We start from the raw sequence: 22,838 nt of genomic DNA, 5'->3' as shown, positions 1-22,838 counted from the left end.
CAAATTTTAGAGATTTAAATTGACATTGATATATTATACACATTCTAAATGAAAAGGATTGTATTTTTAATTAATTAAAGTTGTCTGTTGATATAGCTAGAACTAAGCATTTTGTCATTTACACTTTGAATTTCTTTGATATATCATGATAGACATGCTTTTTTGGTATAACATGTTTCTCATTAGCTGCATTATTCTTCATTATTCATGACCTTTAATTTTAAAAAATCATGTTTGAGATTATTTTGCTTAGAAGTAAATAAATTTTTGAAAGCGAAAATTATCATAAACAAATTATACACAGTTATAAACATTATTATTTTAAAAGTCATGTTAGTATATAAAAATTGTAGAAATAATAGATAATTATATTGATATAAGATGCAAATGAAGCACTAAGTAGTTACATGAAATATCATAAAGTCATGAAATTGCATTCAAATGGATAGAAATAAAATATATAAAAAATATAAACTAGAGTAGGTCAAAATAGAGTTAGAATAAAAGACGTCATAACCTCATACAATAAGATTACTAATCATTGTTAAAATACATATAAAAAATAATCACTTAAAATTTATAGTTAGTATTAGATAGAAATATAAAAAAATAATCATATATTATATGGTAATCATATTGATATAAAATCCAATGAGGTTACTAATGATTGTTAATAGTTCAATTGATTAGAATAAAATTATTAAGCTTTAAAAATTGTAGTTAGAACTAGGTATAGTTATATATTTTATGTGATTTCGCACGCATAGCGTGCATATAAAGCTAGTACATAAATAAGCCGTCTTAGCTCAGTGGTAGAGCGCGTGGCTTTTAACCACGTGGTCGTGGGTTCGATCCCCACAGACGGCGTTACAAAAATCTGTAACTTTTATTTTACAAAGTTTTTATTCGTCTCTCTTTTCACTTATGGTTAAAAGTATAAGAATTCTTTCGTTAAAAAGAATTTTGAGTTAGAAATATATGAATTCTTGAGTATTTAGTGTTCATTCATACTGACTAATATATTCAATGAAAAACTTTAAATTATATTTTTTGAGTTAAAAAAAAAATCTAAAAACATAATAAAAAATCGAAAAAGTTGATTCAAAATTGCAAATCTGTTATCTTCGCCTCTCTTTTCACTTATGATTAAAAGTATAAGAATTCTTTCATTAAAAAGAATTTTGAGTTAGAAATATATGAACTCTTGAGTATTTAGTGTCCATTTATACTGACTAATATATTCAATGAAAAACTTTAAATTGTATTTTTTGAGTTCAAAAAAAATCTAAAAACAAAATAAAAAATTGAAAAAGTTGATTCAAAACTACACATCTGTTATCTAATTACATTCCACTCGAGTACTAAAGAAAAAAATGTAAAATAAATAATTACTAAATCAAAGTACAAAGTTAACGACAATTTTTAACTTTCCATTTTCATAATATTTTTGTCCGCATAACGTGTATATAAAAATAGTATTAAAAAAAAATATAAAACCCATGAGTATCTTGTCATTTTCAACTCCATGCTTCTTTATGCTGAATTGCTGATGGAGATAGCAGACCTAAACAAAGTAGGTTCAACTCCTACAAGAATAATTGACCTATAATACTACTCCACTAAACGAACCTAGTGTTATTGCTGATTTAGGATATCCGTTGACTAAAAATTGATGAAGTCACTAAAAATTGATGAAGTATTTTCCACAAGTAGTGAGGATAACTTCTTAGTAAAAAAATCATGCTAACGTAGTAGTAATACTTGACGATGAACTATCAAATAGAGTAGTTGGCTGTTCAACTTTTTATCAATGAACACTCTCATAATTGTTGGCACATCATTCACCCCCTACAAGTCAGCGTATTGTAGAAGATTAGCTAACAATTTCAATAAAATAACCAATGATTATAAAGAACGTAAAAGTCCAATTCCATTTTTTAACTTCTGTATTTAAGTAAATAAGTAATACATTTCTCTATTATGTAAAAGTTTTCTTGAAGAAATGTATTATTAATTTAGATACAAATGAAGTATTTATCTAAAATAAGTATCTTAAAAAATTTCTTATCAGCTCTTAGCACGGTAAGAGAATCAATACAACTACGCTTTGGAAATTTTGTGTAAAATTGATAGTTGATTAACAATAGTAACTTGTACCAAGTAATACTAGAGGCACTCTGGAGATGGAGATTTCCCCTTATCATTCCCCCTACTCCCAAGGAGACTTGCCTGCAAACCCGGACCGGATTGACCTGTACGAGGTTTCGATCCAGTTAGGACGCCTTCTTATTACCTTATCAAAAAAAACAATAGTAAGTTGTGATTGACCGTTAAGTCCACTCAACCGCATTGACATATCATTGCTGTTGTCAAATGTCTGTTAGTGCAAATCATTATTTTATAACCTACATATAAGAAAAGGTCAAATACATAATTATTTTTGATATCACATAATTTTACAAATAAATCAAAGCTATTTTTTGTTCTTGACAAATTCAGAGCCCAGATTCCTGAGTCCTGACTATCTCCATTGCCACTTGTTCAAGGATTCCCAGTATATAACCTGAAACCTGTACTATTGTTTTAGGGGCATCGAAGAAAAAAAAAAAAGCATGTCATGCGCTTCACGTCCTTCACCACCCACAGCCACAGGCATAAAATAAGTGAACACAGGTGACTTCTTGTGATTCAACTCTTTTATCTTAAATACCTTAATTTGACCAGTTATACTTTCCCCACTATCACCCTCAACCTCTCCACCGCAACTCAACCTGCTTGTTATTCATTCCTTTCCTACCCTTTTTGTCTTCCAGATTTTTTCTCTCTCTATCTCTCCAACATATCCAGGCTTTATAAATCGGCTAACATTACTGTTAGCCATTAGTAAACTGGTATGTTTGGTACTTTATGCAAAAACAATGAAATTCGAAGACTTCTTGATGCCATCAGGCGAAAAACAACGCAGAAGGATCGCTCTTGAAGAGGAGGTAACATCTACTTCTAGACTCTAATCATAAAGAAAATATGTATGTACAACAAGAGGTAAGCTATTTGACTAAATTTTAGTTAGCTAGATTTTTGTCTCGTGAGAAATGCGGACATTATGTGTGCCTGTGTGGAGTGTGGAGTGTGGACTCGCTATTTTCCTATACATATTTAGCTAACTAAAATTTAGCCAAAATGAGTATTTCAAAGAGCTATAAATAACTGTAATGATCTGAATTCATGTCCAATAGGTTGAGGAGCTGCATGGAAGACTCAATGGGGAGCTGCAGTTAAATGGCGTGCTACGAAGTGCATTGAGAGGACCTCTTCTATCCTGTCCTTGCCTTTCTTCATTGCTTCCCCTGGAGGTAATGAATTTTTGCTTTCTCCTGCTAGTACGACTTGCCAAAAGAATAAAACATATGAACCAAATAAAAGCACGAAGCCAACTCGTGTGATAATAGGACAGTAATGGATTTAGGCATATTATTGTTTTACCTGCAGTATAGGCTGTGAATGGTTCCACATGAAAACAAAGCATACCTTGTTTAACCATTTTAAGAAATCACTAATACCTTGATTTAACCCAAGAATTTATACTTAATATAGAAATGGATTATTCGGAAAAAGGGAGTCTTTATTTTCATCTAGAATATAGTACTGAAAAATATACCCTGTGCAGGACATCAAATGTTGGATAAGAGGATTGTAATAATGTGAACATTCACATGAAATTTCTGTAATCACATAAATTTCATTACAACTATCTTAGTACCTTATACAAAGAATGAGCATGGGATTTATGTTTCCACAACATGTGCAGACTCAGTTTAAATTGGTGCTTCTGGTGCAGGTTCAGGTACTTCTAGCAGAACTAGCAATGGTGGAGAGAGAAATTACTGGGCTAGAAACAAAAGTTGAGAGTTTGAAAAAGAACCTGTACAAAGAGAAGAAGCTCAACAAAGACGGCCAGCTAGAGCAGCCAGGAAAGCACCTTGAGATGCAATTACCCTACAAACAGCAAAATCAAAGAGATTGGAAGAGATTAGAACGAATTAAAGTTACACGAAGTCATAACAGGCGAAAATGTTTAAAAGACGGAAGGTTGTCTTTCGGCTCTGTTTCAGACATGCAAACTTGCTCTTCTGTGGAGCCCAAAGGTGGGTTAAATTCCATCTTGTAAGAGCTGAATTCTGCATTTTACAATCCAAAGATCGTTATGAACTTTTCTTAAGAATGAAATTAGCATACAAAACAAATGTAAATTGACATCAATTGAAGAAATACATCTTGGTTACTTACAATTTCATCATTCTCTGAATAAAACAGAAGAAACTGCGAAGCGATACCTGAGAATCATCAGAAATAAACCAAGCCACAGCATAGATGCTGAAGTCAGCTGTGAGGAGCCAAATAGACTCTCAGAAGAACTGCTCAAATGCTTAATAAGCATACTTGTAAAGCTAAGCCAGAAGTCAGCCGAAAAAGAACCAATGACTGGTGCTCCCAAGAATACTTTAAACTGCATCAACTCCAAAGGATTTTCATCAAAAAATACATTTAGTTGTAAAGCAAGATCATCAATCACTAGCGACGATGGAAATTCACAGGTATTTGATAGCACAGAAATTGATTTTAGCCCCTACAAGAACTTCATCCACATCACAAGAAATTCACTGAAAACAGCTCAGCTTTCGGATTCTTGTCCTGCAACCAGAAAACTGAGGTAACTTCTAAATTTCTCAGGCAGCAAGTACTTACAACATGTTGGAAAACTGAAATATTTTGGTCTCTCTATCAGGGTTTTGCTGCAAACTTTATGCTATGTGGACCTGTCATTCCTGAGCAACAAACAAAAACTAGCCTTTTGGATTAACATCTACAATGCCTCCATTATGCATGTACTGTAAGACATCTTCAACTATCCCAAATCACATCAAGTACCAAAACTGAGGTACTGATACTCTTCTTTTGTGTTCTGGAACCAGGCTTACTTACAGTATGGGCTGCCAAATACACAGGAAGGAATGTTGACACTTCTGAACAAGGTCGGTAACCACATTGCAAATCATAATTCTTCGCAGGTTTAAGCAACGTGGTTCAGAAATATGAATAAGTTTATACTTGAACATGGAAAGAAATTAGACAAATTTAACATCAAAATCAATATGATAGGGAAGAACTAAATGTGCACTTCTGAACCAGGCTGCCCTAAATGTTGGCGGAATAGTGCTGAATGCCCTGGCTATTGAGCATTACCTTCTTCGGCATCCAAGTATTTCAAAATACGTAAGTAGTCACAAAATCTTCCCATATTTCATATTTTCATCTCATAGAGCAAAAGGATTCAATACTTTATCCAGTGAAATTGTACAGACTGTAAGAATGCATGAGAACATCTATACATGTCGCATATACTAGGCAGACCGCTTTGCTAATCCAACATTGGCTACCTTCAAGAAAAATTAAATGTTAATAAACTACGAAAAGGAAGTACCAAATAGCTCCAAATTTCCTCAGAATTTAATCCTACTGATATTGCATGTGGGCGTTTCAAAACCGTATTCACCTTAAAAGTTAATCCATCAACTACACTTGTGAAATGTGCATCTAACAAACAAGATGGAGGTTTTTGATCATTCATCCAGTACTAATTGTGTCTTAACCTAACTCATCATTTCCATTATTCAGGATCTCATAAACGAGAAAGAAGTGCTACTGCGTCGTGCTTATGGACTACGCTATCCTGAACCCAACATTACCTTTGCACTCTGCCGAGGCAATTGGTCTTCACCAGCAGTGAGTTCAATCTCCTTCACTATATGCACTACTATAAGTCTATAACCTGATGTTATTGTTAACCTCAGGCTAAAGAATAAGTATTTCCTACTTGCAGTTGTGGATTTATACTCCAGAAGAAGTGGTGAATCAACTAGGTAGAGCAAAAGTTGAATACTTGGAAGCTTCGATACGAGTAACGAGCAAGAGAAAGGTCTTGGTGCCCAAGCTCCTTCAATGGCACATGCAAGATTTTGCAGATGATATGGAGTCATTAATAGAGTGGATATATAGCCAATTACCACCAAATGGAATTTTAAAAAGAGCAATAATGGAGTGCCTATATGAAGACAGAAAACTACCAACAGGAAAGATGATAGAAGTTGTGCCCTACCAATATGAATTCCAGTACTTGCTGCCACATTAGAAGCACCAGTAAACACGAAGAAACTGACAGACTGTTTCAACAGGCAAACTAATAACACAGAATCAATGAAGACCTTCCATCACGATTGACAAACTTTTACGTAGCAGAATATCATCATTCATAAAGGAATCGATTCATAATGAATTCCCATCTCGGTCCTCGAAGCAGTGAAATTACAACCAAATACTTTTAGTACGTTACTAACTGATGGTTCTAGAACTCCTACGTAATAGTCTATAATCTAGATAGCACCAGGTACATAGGGCTTAGTACATGCTTAACTGATAGAATATAGGCAGCACTTCAGCTGTGAAATATTCATGTAAGATGCAGTCAGAGGGTCCAGCATTATGGCACTTCCACATCCCATATACATAAATTAACAGGTGCCCAAGTTGTTTTCTTTGAAAATATTGCAAAGCACAAACCAAACAAAAGAAAATTGAAAGGTAGGCTGCTCATACATAAGATCAAAATTTCGAAAGAGAGCTTACTCGTAAATATATCAAGATTTATCATCATCATTTAATGTCTAAAGTTACATTCCCTCATGTACAACACTTCTTTCTCTTTCCTTTTTTCCTTTTCTTCCTCTTTTCGGCTTCCTGAAAAGAGAATTGTATTTGATACAACCTCTGAAGGCTTGCCAGCTGGTCTAGCTGACTTAATTATTTATTTTTCTTCTTTAAACAACCATTGATGGCAAGAAGAGCTACTAGCCTGGAGCAACTTAAGGTTCTAACTTCTACCAATGCCACATGAAGGTGATGGTTATAAAAACAGCATTGAAATCTGCTCCAAAAGAAAAATCCAAAAGCATGTAAAACTAATACACGCACACCAGTTTATTGGAATCTGATATACTACTAGCCTCCATTCGTACCCTTGGATCGCAAGTTACTTAGCAGCAGCAACAAGAGATACACTCCCATGCATCCAGCCACTAGAGCTGTCAAGGGTGGTCAACATGTACACAACTTCACCCTGATAACTGGTGAAAATCATTGCAAATTTGGAATATATAAAAACAATAATTCACACAGTGCCATCATTGTTAAAAGTTTGCTTCTCAAGAAGGTTCACAGACCCCATAACTAGTATACAGGTTATGTCTAGATCTTTTGATGATAAACAGTACAAGATAATGGACGTAAATGAAGGGGGGAGGGGGAAGAGTATGCAGAAAATATTGTTTGAACATAAAATGCTATAAAGAATACACAAATGCACAACAAATAACCGCGTCAACTAATATCACTCTCAAGCATGACAAGTACTAGAATTTTGTATGTTCAATTCTGTCACTAAGAGCAGCTAGGTGAGGGTTCAGCTAAAAAATTTACAACCCTGTTCAAAAAATTCAAGCCAAAAACAGTTTCTTCACAGTTGACCTTCACGGATATATTCAGTGGTTCTGAGCAAGCACCTTCAACAGTAATGGTAATCAAGCAAGGAACTGAACTGCTTAATATCTCAGAACTGAACCTTAAGCACAAACCTGATGCATCATCAAGTTTAGAGCCCAACGGCAAATCAACTGATACGAGAGAAAGGTTTGCATTACTTAGCATCTTTAATGCTATACTCTCACAGATTACAAGATACGCATCTTTCGTCAAATAGGTGTCACTTTTGTCCGTACTCAGTTCCACTATGTGATCAGCAAAGGTACACCTGAGACCAACGAGGTAAATATTAAGACGAGAAATCAAGGATATATAGCAGTGAATTCTAGCTAATAAGAGACAATTAGAAAATCAGAGTTGATACACCTACATGCTAAACTCACATGTACTTGTGGGTTGATAGACTTGATACACGCTAAAATAATGATATGATGGCGCAACATTGCCTACCTTTAGCGCGTCATACTTGACTTACAAGCATTTTCTTATTCACCAGCTACGAGAGAAAATAGTCGCACTGACTAACTAGATCAGGGGCAATTACTAAATCCTACAAAGAAACCTCGCCTTGATAAAAAAAATTCTTTATATTTTTTTTTTGCTGAAAATGATCAATATACGAAAGTACTAAACAAAAGGTCACATAATGATGACGTGAAGAGTTTCAGATCTTCAAACTTGAGAATAAAGCATGTTTAAAGCTTATTTATCAGCTTATTTATCAGTCCATAGTAAATCTTGGCCGCACCACATTGTAAAGGTTTATAATATTACTACGCTCGTGATATTAGGCTGCAACAGCCACAAACCCTCCGCATTGCCAACAAAAATGGTTTGGCGACTATTATCGCGATCACAACCACATCTGGATTTCAAAACATGCTATGATTCTAATAGATAGCCACCTGACAAATGCAGATTAATTAGTAACCAATCCATATTTACAAAATGATTCGAAAGAAATCTCCGATCAGCGGAGACAGCATTAGATCAAAATAAAATAATTGGCACCAATTACTCTCCAATCTGTGTTATGGTTTCCTTTTGTAGAATAAATGATTTTGAGGATAAGTAGGACAAGAGTCCTAACAAAGAAAGAAATTTTATACCGAGAAATTCAGTTCTATGGTATCAGGTGACAGATGGCTAATTTTCATAATCATGAAAGAACAGAAACAAGAGTCAAAATAAAACCAATCAAGTACCATACCTTCTTACATATTCAAACATGCCTGGAAGCTGCAATTCCTTATTTGTGAAAGCTAGAACATCCATTTTTAGGGGCTTTACAAAGTATCCGATATCAGGCCGCAACTTGACAGGGAATTTCCTGCCGTTACACTGTAACGACAACTTCAAAGGTAGAAGATGATGATGAAAGTGGACATGAAGGACCCTTTTTATCATTTCGCTAGGTCCAAGGGAATTGATAACTTCCATTGGAACCAAAGTTGGAACGGCATCATGAGCAGCAGATGACCTGATACATCAAACTCACCAGTAAAACTCTGCTTTAAGAAATATCACAAAACAAATTATTCAGAGCCTTACAGTTCATACCTCTCTCCTGACATCAATCCTTGTTCTGTCAGATCTATACCATTGTTGGGGCCCTCATCTACCAACATCACTTCCGAGAAAGGCTCATTAGAGCAATTATGAAAAGTAACCTCCAAGCAAACAAGCAACTTTGAAATATCGGATATCTGAGAGGAAAATGAATAATCCACCTTCAATCCCTGACCACTCACAGTATCTAGAAGCGTATATAACTTAGGATTAACCCGGCTGCCTAGATCATCGAGGGAAATTCTGGCAGATCTCTGGATGGCATCACCTCCAGATGATTTCTGGTCTGACAAAACAGGCTGATCATCCAACCATGACTCATAAGCCCTCTTGGATAACATATCCTCTACTCCACTATATCCGGATGGGTCATGACTAGTCTCAGCACCATTCTGGCCCTTAAAGGCATTATCGGCATCTGAAATCTGGATCAGTAGACCTGTACTCTTGTCAGCTTCACTTAGAGATTGACTCTCCTCAGTACCATCAGCAGAACTTGAGCCACTATCTGAATACTGAGAACTGCGATCAGATGCACTTGCCTCATCCACAGAACCAGAAATTGTCTCCGAATCATCTGTTGTATATGAGTCTCCAGACTTCTCTGTTCCAGGGACTATATCTGAGTCTTGGCCAACATCAGCTAGAAGCAAACTGCATGGTTTAGGCAGAGGTTCATAACCTGGCGCAGCATGAAGAACTATCTGTGAAAGAGATCCAGGAAGGTAGAAGCGGGAACTTATGGGTTCAGACAATGGTATCCCTTGGAGGGGTCCAAACAACTTTTCTGCAATGAGATGGGCTGCCCCTTCTATTGGTGAGGCATATGATACATCCTTATCAAGAGAACTCAGGATTGTGGACAATATCTTTGACAACATACGAGCTCGGTCACGGACATCATATTTCATGTCATATTTTGCTAGTTCAAGCACATAACTTACCAGTTTCTTTATTGTTACTTGATCCTCCCTTTTGGCACTCAACAAAACCTGAATCCAAAGTGGAAAAAACACTTCAGGATGAATTACACACTTATTCACAACACCAAGATCATAAATAGAAAGCTTATGCAACACGAAAAAAATAGAACAAAAATTGCAAGAAAATTTTGAAGATGAGAATAAAAATGCCAGAGTTGGATCACTTTAGGTGTGGACAGTGGAAACACAATTTTTAGAAAGGCTTAACACACAACAACCCATCCCATGGGGATTAAGGCTTTGGCTTGTTACAAATAAAAATCATAGAGCATGTTTCAATATAATATTTCTTTTAGAAAGTTATAACGGAACCATAAAATGTTACAATGGTACTAGATAGTGTATAAAATGATACTAGAAATTATTTGATGGTACTTCTGATGTTACTAAAAAAGTGTTCTGATGGTAACCTTTAAATACTTTCTCGTACATTATAACACAGGTTACATACATTGGTACAACTATGAAGGATTTTGGTACTACAATTTTTTTCGTACAGACAAAATCTGTCAATAGTAACATCCCCAAGTTTGAGTAACATAGCTCAAGAAGATGCAAACATTTAGTGATCAGCAGAGAGTTTTATTTTTGGAATGAAAGCATCTTAACGACTGACAAATAGGCAATAAGTGGTGGCTACTTGGTACAGTAAATGAGAGACGACCCATGCAGTAGTAGACCTTGTTTTACCTTAGTAGCAGTATTAAGTATCTGAAGCTTTGTTTCAGAGGCTTCTGAAGTAAAGCAACGAGCAACATACTTAAGTACTGAGGTTAGCATTTGAGGAATTCTGTCTCCTAAACTATTGTATTCTCCAACCATCCATACAATTATTGCTCGCGCTGCAGGCACCTTAATTGAATCCAAGCTTCGAACCAATTGAATGATTACCTTAAAATTTTTGAAGGAATGAAAATATCAGACACAAGCAATATGGGGAAATAGCTAAATCATTTAAAAAAGGATATAAAGAACAATCATCAATATATTTTAACAAAACGCATGGGCAAGCATTGGATCCCGCCACATGTCACCCCCTCTCAAGTGCTGGCATCGCGCTATGTCATCTGTGACACGATATGTATGTCCGCTACCTGACACTCCTCTCACATCCAAAAGCTTTTACCGTACACATCCAGAAACAAATTTGTTATAATAGGAGTTAAACCCATAACCTTATATAGAAACTATGGAGCTCCCATCAATTGAGCTAACATATCAATAATGCTTATTCACTCATAAAATAACTTACTAATGAATTTAGCACAAGCTTTTGCATTACAAGATAAGAAAAACCAACGTTATGAGGCTTTAATGGAACTCAAGAGTTAAGCTATGATAATTTGTATACATATATAATACAAATGAGATAACTTTTTTTCCGCTAAGACAATTAGAAAAAAAAGAACTTGATCCATTGCCATGTGTCACCCCCATTTCTACTAATTGATTTCACGATGCAATATGACCATATGACATGACATTTCTTTGAACACTCTTCTAGTACTCATAAAACTAAGGAAATGTTTGTAAGAGGTCTCTCAAACTCTTTACTCCTCGATGTGCAAGGCAATATCCAACCACCAAGTTATAGTATTATACTTGTCAGAAATCAATTGCCAACCCAAACAATTACATCATTTTGTCTAATAAACTCACCACTGTTCGCCCAGGTTCAACAACTACTTGTCTTATTTAGAAGTAGTCTTGATACAGGATAATAGATATTTCGCCAACCAAAAAAGGCATGTCTATCATAATGTACTTCTAAATTTTCATTTTCTAATATCTTTCAGAACCAATTGATAGTCATTGCAGAGTTTCTCTGAGGACGTTTCAGCATATCAGACATGCACAAATAGAACCACAAAAAAAGGTTACAGCTTCAAGCTATTGACCTGATCAGATGATTCACTTTAATTAGCAAAACGATAATCAAAGGTTTCAGATAAACTGCTTTTTCTGTTTACATTAAACCTTAAACCTATCCTCATCCATTACGAGATATTAGATATCCAGGATACATTCAGCACATTAATAGGTTTAGTTAGTTACTTTACATCGAAAAGCTTTAAAAAAATTAGGATGTTCTAATGTGATGGATGTAAAACCATAGAAATCAGATATACAAAATGCAGTAATAAAGCGATAGTGAAGTCGCACTATCACTAAATAGGGAACTTGTTTGGTCATTTATATCACCATTTGGGGTAACGCTGTGTACAGCTCCTCAGACCCCATCTTCATGGAACTTATATAGAAATGTAATTGTTCTTGTAGTGGAAAGTCAAAAACTTTCAGACTAAAGCAGTGAGAGACAGCCTGTCATTCCTTGATTCCTCACACAATCAATCGAAATAACATGGAGGCACCAGGTAGCAAAAGCCATCCACAGGATCCTAGAATTGTGTATCTTTGAGGAGTCGCGAGGGTTCTAATATCTGATGCAGTCAAAACATTGATAACGACAGCGGGACACTTTCGGGAGACAAGGCAGATGATTTGCGGCTATCGTAGCCTGATATCACAGACACAACAAGCTTAATAATCTTTACAATGCTGTCGATATGCGGTGACGCGGCCAAGATTTAATGCCATTCCATCTACTTGCAAATAAGGAATATTTGCAGAGTGTTGAAGGTAGATAACTTCCTAGCACAAAACTAAATCAAGGATTTTAAGAATTCTCTGTATGCAAAAATAAGAAAAAGAAAATGATTGCAGTTGCAACTGCGTAACACAAGAGGGACCAATTAAGACAGTAAACTTAGTCATCCCAACATAGGTAGGTTGTCAGCCAAAAGGGGGAAGTTCCTGACGAAAGGGACAGGAAGTTACAATTGGCGTAAATCGAAAACTTGGAAAACAGATTACCATCACAATTCAAGAATTTCCAACATTATACTTGAAACGTATAATTTAGAACCTGATCTTGTTACTTCATCAAGAACCAGAGAATCTACATATGTAATGACTTAAATATGAGGTAATTTTTATATATGTGAATTTTGATAGCATCAACGCATAAGATGTTTGTAGTACGAATTATAAAGGCTAATAGGTAATATAACGGTCTATAACAGATACCACTGCGTGATTCCAAACCCATCTAACAGAACACCTTTTCATAGAGCAGCTGAGTATACTTTAGGAAATGGTTCTTAAGTAACGAAATGGCATATATCTGTCAGATGGATTGCATTCCATCCCCGCCTGCATATTAGTCATTCGCGTAATAAAAGGAATATTTGCCACTAACAGAAGCTTTCTACAAAGAGTAACTGAAATTTTCAGTCACTATTGACTTCAAGTTAAAACTTGGAGAAAAGAAATTGGATCAAATAGTAAAATCAAGCAAATGCAAACCCTATGGACTTTGATGGCAAATTTATACTACAACTCTACAGGCTACAAGTACCATATAAGCTATATATCTTCACCAGAATACTGTCATATAACAGTATGCCAGATTCATTTCTCATGAATCTCCTGTTTCATGTGCTCTCCATCATTAAAATACAAAAAAAAAAGTTGGAAATGAAACACAAGTGAAAAGCTACCTTGTCATGACTAGGTGGATCATGACTTATGATGGCTTTAATGGACATCACTGCTTGAATTTGAATACTCGCTTCTCCATCCAAAGCATTATCCTCACCAGTTAATAAATCTGCAATGCGTTTTATTTCATACAAATTATGACGTGAGAAAAAAATTACAAAAAACAATTCAGAAGGTATACCATTTTTGGCAAGTGACAAGAGGCCTTCCAAGCATATATTAGCGAGTTTCGGAAGACGTTGAGCACATAGACCAATGGCAGCCACTGTATCACAGGCAAATCTTCTGTCTGGATCTTTAACATAGTCCTATCAACAAGAAAGAATGGTCAAAGATTATGAGTTGTTCATTTATGAGCATGATTCAAGGTGAATAATAGAATAGATTCTCTTTTAACGAGACAGCCTACCCTCTGTGTAGGACATACACATACTTATACGGGGGTTGGACAAAAGACAAGTTTAGTTATGAATTTCAATGTGGCAAGGACGGCAAATCCCCTTGATCTTGAACAAAAATTTGTTAAGGAGAAAGAAGAATGTTGAATTTTCAAGCTAATAAAAATTGCTGTTAACGCTAGACACAGCCTACTGCCAAAACCAATTCAATCCAGGTTTCGCCATCCAGAAGAATCACATACTTAACAAGGAAATTTCTCCAAATTGAATTTACTTACCCCAACTAAGGGCAAAGCAATTTGACCACAGTATTTACTGAAATAGCAAAAGTTCTAAGGCTACTTTCATTTGTTAAAGATCAACTTTACCAGTTCAGGCCATATCCCAATATACATGGATAACTCTCTTAAAACCTTTTTTATGATGAACAGCTGGTTTTTTGGCAGATAAGAGCTTATCAGCTTCTCGAACAGAAAGGCAGATTAGCATATACTCCCTCTGGACTCCAGCCCGGAAAACTAGATCTATTTCCTTCTTTTACGGTCTCCAAGGTACATCTTGAGCATTGATAACTTTCATTACAAAATAAAAAAAAAATTAAAAGGTTGACATTGCAAAATATGCATCGAGACAATTCTAATGAGATACTACAAGATAATGTTTTTTTTCTTATATATTAGTGAAAGAATATGGTCAAGTTGATGATCGTTGATTTCAAATAAGTGAATGATCCAGTATTTAGTTACTAGGTTCTGCACTTAGGTAGGCTAGCAAGAAAAGCAGTTATTCTAGAATTATCCCTCCTTTATGATGACCAAACAACAAAGCAGACCAATAGAACTACTCTGCACTCAGGTTGATTGCACAGTGCCTATACCGTACGCCCTGGTGTACATAGCTGATAGCTCTATGTACACCCAAAGCCTAATAAGTATGTATCTTTTCAAATAAGTACGCACTTTTTCAAGTGAGTATGCCTTTTTTAAATGAGTATGTGTACAATTTTCCACAAATGAGTATTTCAAATGTGTATATTGTTTTTTTCAAACGAGTATGTATGAGAAATATATATTGTTGACATGTCAGTGTTAGTAATTCATGTTGTTACACAAATGTGTATGATGATTTGTGAATGTGTACAATCTCTTGAAAACTATCTCTTTTCCATACTTTTAAGTTGAGCATTGATGGTGTTATGTTGACTATGTTGAGCAGACAATGGTGAAGTTAAATTCATATACTCATTTAAAACTTATTATACACATTCGAAGTTTACGTAACTTATTTCATCCTAATTTGTAGTTACTTAAGAATTTCCATACTCATTTGACAATGAATCCACATTTGAACTAAGATGCTACAAATCAGATCACTTTGCACCACCAAAACAGAGTCACCGGATATATTGAAGTATCGACCTCCAAACAGAGGGCCAAATACAACCCACAATACTTTCGAGAGGATTGTGGAGCTCTCCCTCAGTAACTTTCTTTCTACTACTTTCTGGATGATTACAAAAATATCTCCCACTCCTATATATATTCCTCTGACCCTATCATTAACAAACTCTGCTCACAAATTCCCCCCCAATACCATCCTAGTGCTGAGTCACTAAGAACATAAAACATTATTTAATTACAAGATAAGAGAGTTTCCCGAAACTACCCTTACTACCCTTTTCTAATTCCTCTTCTTGTTTCTTCTAGCATACGTGAATCTGCCCAGGTCCAGTAGGAAGTGTTGCATAAGACATACTCATATCAACAAATGCATACTTACTTTGAAAATTTAAGTACTCAACTGAACCCCTCAAAAAAAAAAAAAAAAGTACCCAACTGAATATTTGGCCGTTCATTTGTAAAATTAATTTTAAAATCCTATCTCAAGAGTCAACATTAACAACTCCAACTGTTACTAATTAGATAAAAAATTTGCATAACTTGTACCTTTACTGAAATTTTGGCAAGAGCTAATGTCAAACATCATAACATAGTAGCTGGTCTATGCAACTAAAGTGATGATTTAAAGAATTCAGATTTTCCTTCCATTAATGAAGTAACTCTGGTTTTGATCCCCATGGATTTCACTTTGAGGCTGTTACACGATGCATCACCTCACAATTCACGTTGTAAAATAGATAATAAAAGAGAGATGAATGGTCGATCAATTTTAACCTTTGCCTAAAATCTACCTCACAGGAAACTGAAGTGTTCTACTCTCCACGAGTAGGGTGTATCAATTTGGATTTACAGGAAGCAATGACGCAACTTATGGAAAGTCGGAAGCAATGTCTACACATCATCGTTAATTATACAACCATCACATAATGAAAATAATAAATTTCCAGAAGAGGAAGAGAGAGAGAGAAAATTACCTCGAATTCCTGAAAGATACAAGAAATTGAAGAATCCGTAGCAATCAAAGAGAGAATTTCAAGCTTCAGAGCTTTTATCTGGTAAGTTTCTGAAGCTGATATGAAAAAATCTTCAAAATAGTCGGCAAAAAGTGAAGGCATGACCTTAGCAAAAACTTGAATGTTACAGAGAACCTGAACATTCCGATGACAGAATCAGTCACATCATCACAATGCACCACATAAATTAAGATATGTACAGATCAGTTTCAACTTTCAAGACCACAATTACACAGACCAACTCATCATATCCATCTTAAATCTGACATGCTTCACATCTTCAGATACTCAAAAGAAGAAGCATGTCTGACAGAGACCAAAACTACCATCAGAGAAACACTATGGCAGGATTATTACATTCAGAACGAGGTGACATAATTACGAAAAACAGAAATAATTTGCTTTAAAAAGTTTAATTTCTAAAATTACAGTCCTATTGGAAAGCGAATGTAAATGCAAGTAAGCGACAGTGATTGGGAATTGTAATCAAAAGATAGCAGATAATTACAACAGTTGCTCTAGGGGGAGTTGCAGTAAGCCAGTAACAATAAAGAGGGAAAAGAAAATGAAAGAAATCCAACCACATATTTTGAGGCACGTGATGATCTCAAGACAAACAGCAATGGTTTCACAATTCTGTTTACATCATCCTTCGATGCCATGATCCAGTGCACTCCAGTAGCTGCAAGTACTACAGCACTGTTTTGACTCCATAGAAGGGGAGATGTACACTTCAGAAGCATCTTCATGTCATCATTGGTATCAGCAGAAGTTAAGGAAGCATCATCTAAGTCAAGAAAAATTCCTTTCTCGGCACTTGATCTTGATAGGTATTCATCAGAACCTTCAGTATATGACCTGGCAACCAAATTCACTAACTCTTGCTTAGAGCTTCCATGGCCCAAGTCACTGCTGCCTTCTAAGTGAATGTGTGCAATTGAATCAACCTTATCATAGCTGTTAGTTCCAGTAACACGTGGAAAAAACAAAACGGATTCTTTTGCAAGACCATGCCTCGCAATCACATAGCGCAAGAGAATTCCAATCAAGATAATTTGACCCCATTCTTCTATATCAGGAAGAATTTCACAGAGTCTTCTATAGTTTCTTGCTACCAGAGGCAAGTTATTTGGACATATTGTATTGAAAGCGGCAGCGGCGGCTCCAACTACTCCAGGAGAATGGTCATTTAGTTGTATACCAATAATCTGCAGAAGAAGAAGCTCCCATTACACATTCATACATAGACAAAGATAAAAACCAATAGAACTGCTTCTAATGGCAAGAATAGATAAGAGGATAAAACGGACACGCAACATTTTGCTCGGCAAATCAATAGTGAAACCTCTACATGATAAAGAAACGGTAAACAAAGAAGTGGGCGCATAGAAACTGAAGGACATTTCTAAGATTAAGAATCCGACTGAAAGAAAGCATTCAAAGCAATTTCCTTCAAATTGAACCCGGACGTTTCTCCACAAACATGTTACAAATGTATTGCAGACTGAAATGGCCTTACATGAGTTTCCACACGTCATGTTGGCACTCAAATAATATACCTCCTCAATTGCAGATGCATTTTCCTCTAGCCGCAAATCATTCAATTTCGGAAGAGCATTGGCTGCACATTTTCTAACGTATACAGATGGATCTCTGGCACATTTGTTTATAGCAGCTAGAACAAGAGGTGCAATTACATGTAGACGGATACCCGCCATAGTACGCAGAGCCCATGCACGCACCAAAGGATTGGTATCCCCTAGATCCTTTTGGAAACAGTTAATTGATAATAATGCTTCATTTGGTCGCCTGGAAGACAAGTACCAAGATACGACAATAAGTAGAGCACGAAGAGTAAAAAAAATAAGGAAAGAGACAACCACATAAGTCAACTTTAACAGCATCTAGACATATACCTAAGCTGCTGCAGAATGCAACTAATACAGCTATATATGAAGGATTGTTTTCAAGTTTCAACTACTGGGAATTCGAAGAGTTAGCTAACAAAATTATACAGAAGAAGCACAAATAGAGCACACTAAATTCAATGTGGAAAATATAGATCTCTTCTCTAACAAGGGGTACAACTACAACCACGACACCAAAGTCTGTTAATCATCTAGCACATAGCACATATTATGATATAATGATAACAAAAATTACTCAAAGATATATCTCCAGTCATTTGGTTAAGCTATCCATCCGTTAGCTATTTGAGTCTCTCATATGTACAATTGTAGGACAGGAACTTGCAAACTATTGCTCGTATATTGTAACACCTCCAAACATAATTAGAGCTCCTTTGATTACTATTGTTCTCTTTGTTCCTACTAAACACCATCACCCCTTCTCAACAGAATTATGTATTATCAGTTTATCACACACTCCACTAGATTATCTCTCATAGACCCGCCCAGACTTTGTAGGAAGATCTCCCAGATAGAAGGGTTCACAGTCCACATTTCAAACATGTCTTGTATTCCCTTGACATAGGTTCGAAAACGAGTCTTGGTCTCCCCATTTAGTATACCTCATAAAAGAAAGAATTCAGTATTTATGAACCATGCTCTTCAAATTCACATAAATTGGATGTTCCAAATATCATTAATGAAATTTTTAATATGGGGAGTTGTATCCCACAAAAAGGAATTAGAAAGTAACAATTTTGTCCATCCTACTAAGACGAAGGATAAAAGGGAACATGTACCAAATGATTGAAAGTATAGTTGACATTGTCACCCTAGACGACAATCGTGACTTAAGCAAATTCATAGTGACTAGAGAATAGTTCGATTCCCAAATTTAATATAGCCTATATGCTGACTTGACAATAACTCAAATATTACATAATCTTAGACTCAAAAGTTTTATTCCTTCCATTAAACATTTTTTCAACTTGCATTTAGCATGGAGATTAAAAATAAAGTATAGGCCTATAGGGAGAGAAAAGTTAGAGGGTGTGGGATTGGAAAGAGCAGATGTGAGAGAAAGTTTAGTTGAAAAGGCAAGTGTGCAAACACTATGAGACAGGGAGTATAAGACAATCCATGTCTATACAATACACACACGATCTTCCATCGTCCATGCAACTGCTACAACTCTACAAATATTGGTCTAATCCATGACATAGGCAAAAATAGAAAAATATAAAGAAAGAAAGAACCAAAGAAAAACCCGGGACATATACTAGTGCTAGCTGGTCTAGAAAGGGTTCAACCACTCAGGTAACCTTACTCTCTTGGCCTCTAATGAATTCTAGAAAAAGGGAGAATGTTTCAAAGAGCCCTGATTCCCTGAATGTACCGAAAGATAATTGAGAAGATTCTTATCAAGAGTCAACTGACCTATCTAATGGTCAAGTGAGAGAGCATGAGTGGTCAAGCAAGTGACAGTCCATATACTGTAGCCATGATAGGAAAATCTCCATTTTTTGAGCACTTATCCTTGTTTCCAAAATCGTTAAAAAGGAGATGTGAGAATATATTGTTACAATGCTTGCTTTAAGATTTATAATTCCCCTTGTTTCTTATTAATTTATTCATATGGATGGCATAAGCACCCTTGAGAATTATGGCTATTAGAAGGGTGAGAGCCCCACTGATGGAATAACCACAAAAGCTCTTGTAAATGAAGGTTTAAAGTGTTCATTATCTTGATACCAAGAAAACTGCAGAACAAACAAGATTACATGGGAAAATCAGAGTCCTGATTCTCACCAACAGATCAGATTTGCACCATAAATAGAGTACTTTATCAAGTTATTCAGAAACCAGGAAAGTAATTTACAATTTTTAAATTTCATTTCAGATATAATGCAGGACTATTAGTTGCAGTGCCATGCAGACGATGACACTTCTGTATTCCCCAGACATGAATGCAGTAATAATCAAGATAGAAGAGAGAACAGGCTTGAATAAACAACAGTAAATGGAGAAAAGCTATAAAGACACTTGTTACTTAATGAAGCATACTTTTCGGCATAATGCAGTAGGTATACATATACCAGCTTCTTGACTTCAAAAGATTGTGATGCCACATTCTTCACAACCTGTACACAAACAAATACCAACACATCCTGATAAATATCACTGAACGAGAAGCCAAATGAAACCTTAAAGGTCAATGCACTACTTCCTGAAGAAAACATAAGAAGATATACAGAAGATGATCTATAGAGTTCCAACATGAACTCCAACTCCCCTTCCTGATGATTCAAAGTCTCGGCAATGACGCAGCAGTCAGCTAAACAAATTGATGAAATACAATCCATGTAAATATAGTTTAACTTAAAGTGGACAAAATGGCTAAACCACTAAATCACATAAAATATGCAGTACTAAGGTAACATTAATCTCATTTAACATGTTACATTAATATAAACGATCTTACTTTCAATGAGCAGTACAAGAGCCTGTCCATAATTCATTCCACATCCAACTAACAAACAAGTAACAGATCACTAAGCTTTGTGTATGCTCAAAAGAACATCTATTTCAACAATGTAGACAAATTCAATTCTTAGTTACACTTCAAGGCCTAAACAGACGACAAAGTATAATCTGCATAAAATCCAACTCTTGCTTAGTATGAAATTAATCGAATCATCCAAGAAATTTCAATCACTACAAGAATGATCAGCGTCTAAGTTAATTCCTGTTCTAGAACTGAATTAAGCTTACTTAAATCAATACTAATCAGACTGAAATCAAACTCACCTAAAAATAAAGGTTTAGAACAGAACATTGAAGCGATAACATCAAATTGGAGCACGAAAAGAATGATCAGCATCCAAGCTAATTCCTTTACTAATACTGAATTAAGCTTACTTAAATCAACACTGATCATATTAACATCAAACTAAGCCAAAAATCAATGTTTAAAACAGAACATTGTAGCGATAACATCAAATTCGATCACGAAAAAATGATCAGCATCTAAGCTAATTCCTTTACTAATACTGAATTGAGCTTACTAAAATCAACACTAATCAGATTAACATCAAACTAAGCTAAAAATCAAGGTTTAAAACAGAACATTGTAGCGATAACATCGAGAAAAGAATGATCAGCATCTAAACTAATTCCTTACTAATTCTAAATTGAGCTTACTTAAATCAACACTAATCAGATTAACATCAAACCAAGTCAAAAATCAAGGTTGAAAACAGAACATTGTAGCGATAACATCAAATTCAATCACGAAAAGAATGATCAGCATCTAAGCTAATTCCTTCACTAATACTGAATTGAGATTACTTATATCAACACTAATCATACTAAAATCAAACTCTGCTAAAAATCAAGGTTTAAAACAGAACATTGTAGCGATAACATCAAATTCGATCACGAAAAGAATGATCAACATCTAAGCTAATTCCTTCACTAATACTGAATTGAGATTACTTAAATCAACACTAATCAAACTAAAATCAAACTCCGCTAAAAATCAAGGTTTAAAACAGAACGTTGTAGCGATAACATCAAATTCGATCACGAAAAGAATGATCAACATCTAAGCTAATTCCTTTACTAATACTGAACTGAGCTTACTTAAATCAACACTAATCAAACTAAAATCAAACTCTGCTAAAAAACGAGGTTTAAAACAGAAAATTGTAGCGATAACATCAAATTCAACAAGAAACTCAAATCAAAATCGTGAAAATTATAACCTGAGGGAAGAAATTAGAGACATCGAAGCCTTGAGCAATGAGAGCGAGGAGACGTTTGAGAGCTTCGCACTTCTCGGAGTCGAATTTGCTGTCAAGAAGAGGAGCAATGTTGACATCATCGGGATCGTCGTAGAGATGAGCGTCGGTTCCAATACGAAACACCATTGACGACGCTTTGCTGAAGGATTCCGCAGTTGTGCCGAATTGTGTGAACATCTCTCTCTCACACACTGATTGAGATTATGAGTGTGTTTTTTTAGGGTTCTTGAGACTTGGAAGTGTTACTCCGATATATGGAGAATCAGGAGTTGGAGAAAGAAATGGCGGGGGAAGAGAGAGACTATAGAACTGGTTTTTAAGAAAATGAAAACTCGGCAAACAACGGAATTGCTGGAATTATAACGCTGAGTCGCTGACATGATGGGCTGCAACGGTGCAACCTGCGTGAGCTTCAGGCTAAGCTTGTCCTAAATTATTACCGTGTTAGAGCACCATTAACCATGATTGAAAAAAAAGATCATGGAGGTGATTGAGAAAAAATGGGCCTTAACCACAATTGGGAAAAAGATTGTGGGATGAATGAAGGTGATTGGAAAAAAAAAAGAGATGGGACGAGTGAAAGGTGATCAGGCGGGAGTGGGACCCAC

At 35.5% G+C, this 22,838-nt stretch overlaps 2 protein-coding genes and 1 non-coding gene across 10 annotated transcripts; 2 read left to right on the top strand and 1 right to left on the bottom strand.

Moving 5' to 3' along the window:
- Nucleotides 1–795: 795 nt before the first annotated feature.
- TRNAK-UUU (transfer RNA lysine (anticodon UUU)) lies at nt 796–867 on the top strand. The gene has a single exon. It is a non-coding gene; the product is annotated as a tRNA-Lys (tRNA).
- A 1,987-nt stretch (nt 868–2,854) lies between these two features.
- LOC104904194 (uncharacterized) lies at nt 2,855–6,711 on the top strand. The gene is made up of 9 exons (XM_048639592.2): nt 2,855–2,987; nt 3,237–3,353; nt 3,839–4,145; nt 4,315–4,711; nt 4,787–4,886; nt 4,974–5,033; nt 5,191–5,274; nt 5,677–5,784; nt 5,882–6,711. Exons 1-9 carry the CDS (start codon nt 2,919–2,921, stop codon nt 6,188–6,190), a joined length of 1,551 nt encoding a protein of 516 aa, XP_048495549.1. The 5' UTR covers nt 2,855–2,918; the 3' UTR covers nt 6,191–6,711.
- On the bottom strand, nt 2,977–22,609 carry LOC104904184 (AP3-complex subunit beta-A). 8 transcript variants are annotated; one of them, XR_007271674.2, is made up of 14 exons: nt 22,192–22,608; nt 20,492–20,568; nt 18,080–18,329; nt 17,102–17,728; nt 16,482–16,655; nt 13,891–14,017; nt 13,709–13,818; nt 10,839–11,039; nt 9,157–10,157; nt 8,807–9,076; nt 7,689–7,864; nt 4,441–7,181; nt 4,288–4,334; nt 2,977–4,178 (listed from the first exon to the last, which is right to left on the bottom strand). XR_007271674.2 is itself a non-coding variant. In XM_019251662.3 (12 exons), exons 1-12 carry the CDS (start codon nt 22,405–22,407, stop codon nt 7,153–7,155), a joined length of 3,258 nt encoding a protein of 1,085 aa, XP_019107207.2. In that variant the 5' UTR covers nt 22,408–22,608; the 3' UTR covers nt 2,977–7,152. The 8 variants fall into 8 exon arrangements, 3 of the variants coding, with proteins under 3 accessions (XP_019107207.2, XP_010690685.2, XP_048495548.1); XR_007271676.2 differs by having other exon boundaries at nt 4,441–4,507; XR_007271672.2 differs by having other exon boundaries at nt 4,288–7,181.
- Between the last annotated feature and the right edge of the window lie 229 nt (nt 22,610–22,838).

Source organism: Beta vulgaris, chromosome 2 (assembly GCF_026745355.1).
Source record: "Beta vulgaris subsp. vulgaris cultivar EL10 chromosome 2, EL10.2, whole genome shotgun sequence".
In the NCBI taxonomy this organism is placed as follows: domain Eukaryota; kingdom Viridiplantae; phylum Streptophyta; class Magnoliopsida; order Caryophyllales; family Amaranthaceae; genus Beta; species Beta vulgaris.
Note: the sequence above shows the minus strand (reverse complement) of the source record. Positions and strands in the feature narration are given on the sequence as shown.

What these genes read in the sequence shown, in the direction of transcription:
- LOC104904184 (XM_010692383.4), bottom strand. Translation starts at nt 22,407, where the DNA reads ATGTTCACACAATTCGGCACAACTGCGGAATCCTTCAGCAAAGCGTCG. An exon ending in ATGCATCTGCAATTGAGGAG is followed by an intron (nt 17,729 to 18,079) that starts GTATATTATTTG and finishes CTTCTTCTGCAG; the next exon opens with ATTATTGGTATACAACTAAA. An exon ending in TACTTAATACTGCTACTAAG is followed by an intron (nt 10,158 to 10,838) that starts GTAAAACAAGGT and finishes CTTTGGATTCAG; the next exon opens with GTTTTGTTGAGTGCCAAAAG.
- LOC104904194 (XM_048639592.2), top strand. Translation starts at nt 2,919, where the DNA reads ATGAAATTCGAAGACTTCTTGATGCCATCAGGCGAAAAACAACGCAGA. An exon ending in CTTCATTGCTTCCCCTGGAG is followed by an intron (nt 3,354 to 3,838) that starts GTAATGAATTTT and finishes CTTCTGGTGCAG; the next exon opens with GTTCAGGTACTTCTAGCAGA. An exon ending in TGTTGACACTTCTGAACAAG is followed by an intron (nt 5,034 to 5,190) that starts GTCGGTAACCAC and finishes CTTCTGAACCAG; the next exon opens with GCTGCCCTAAATGTTGGCGG.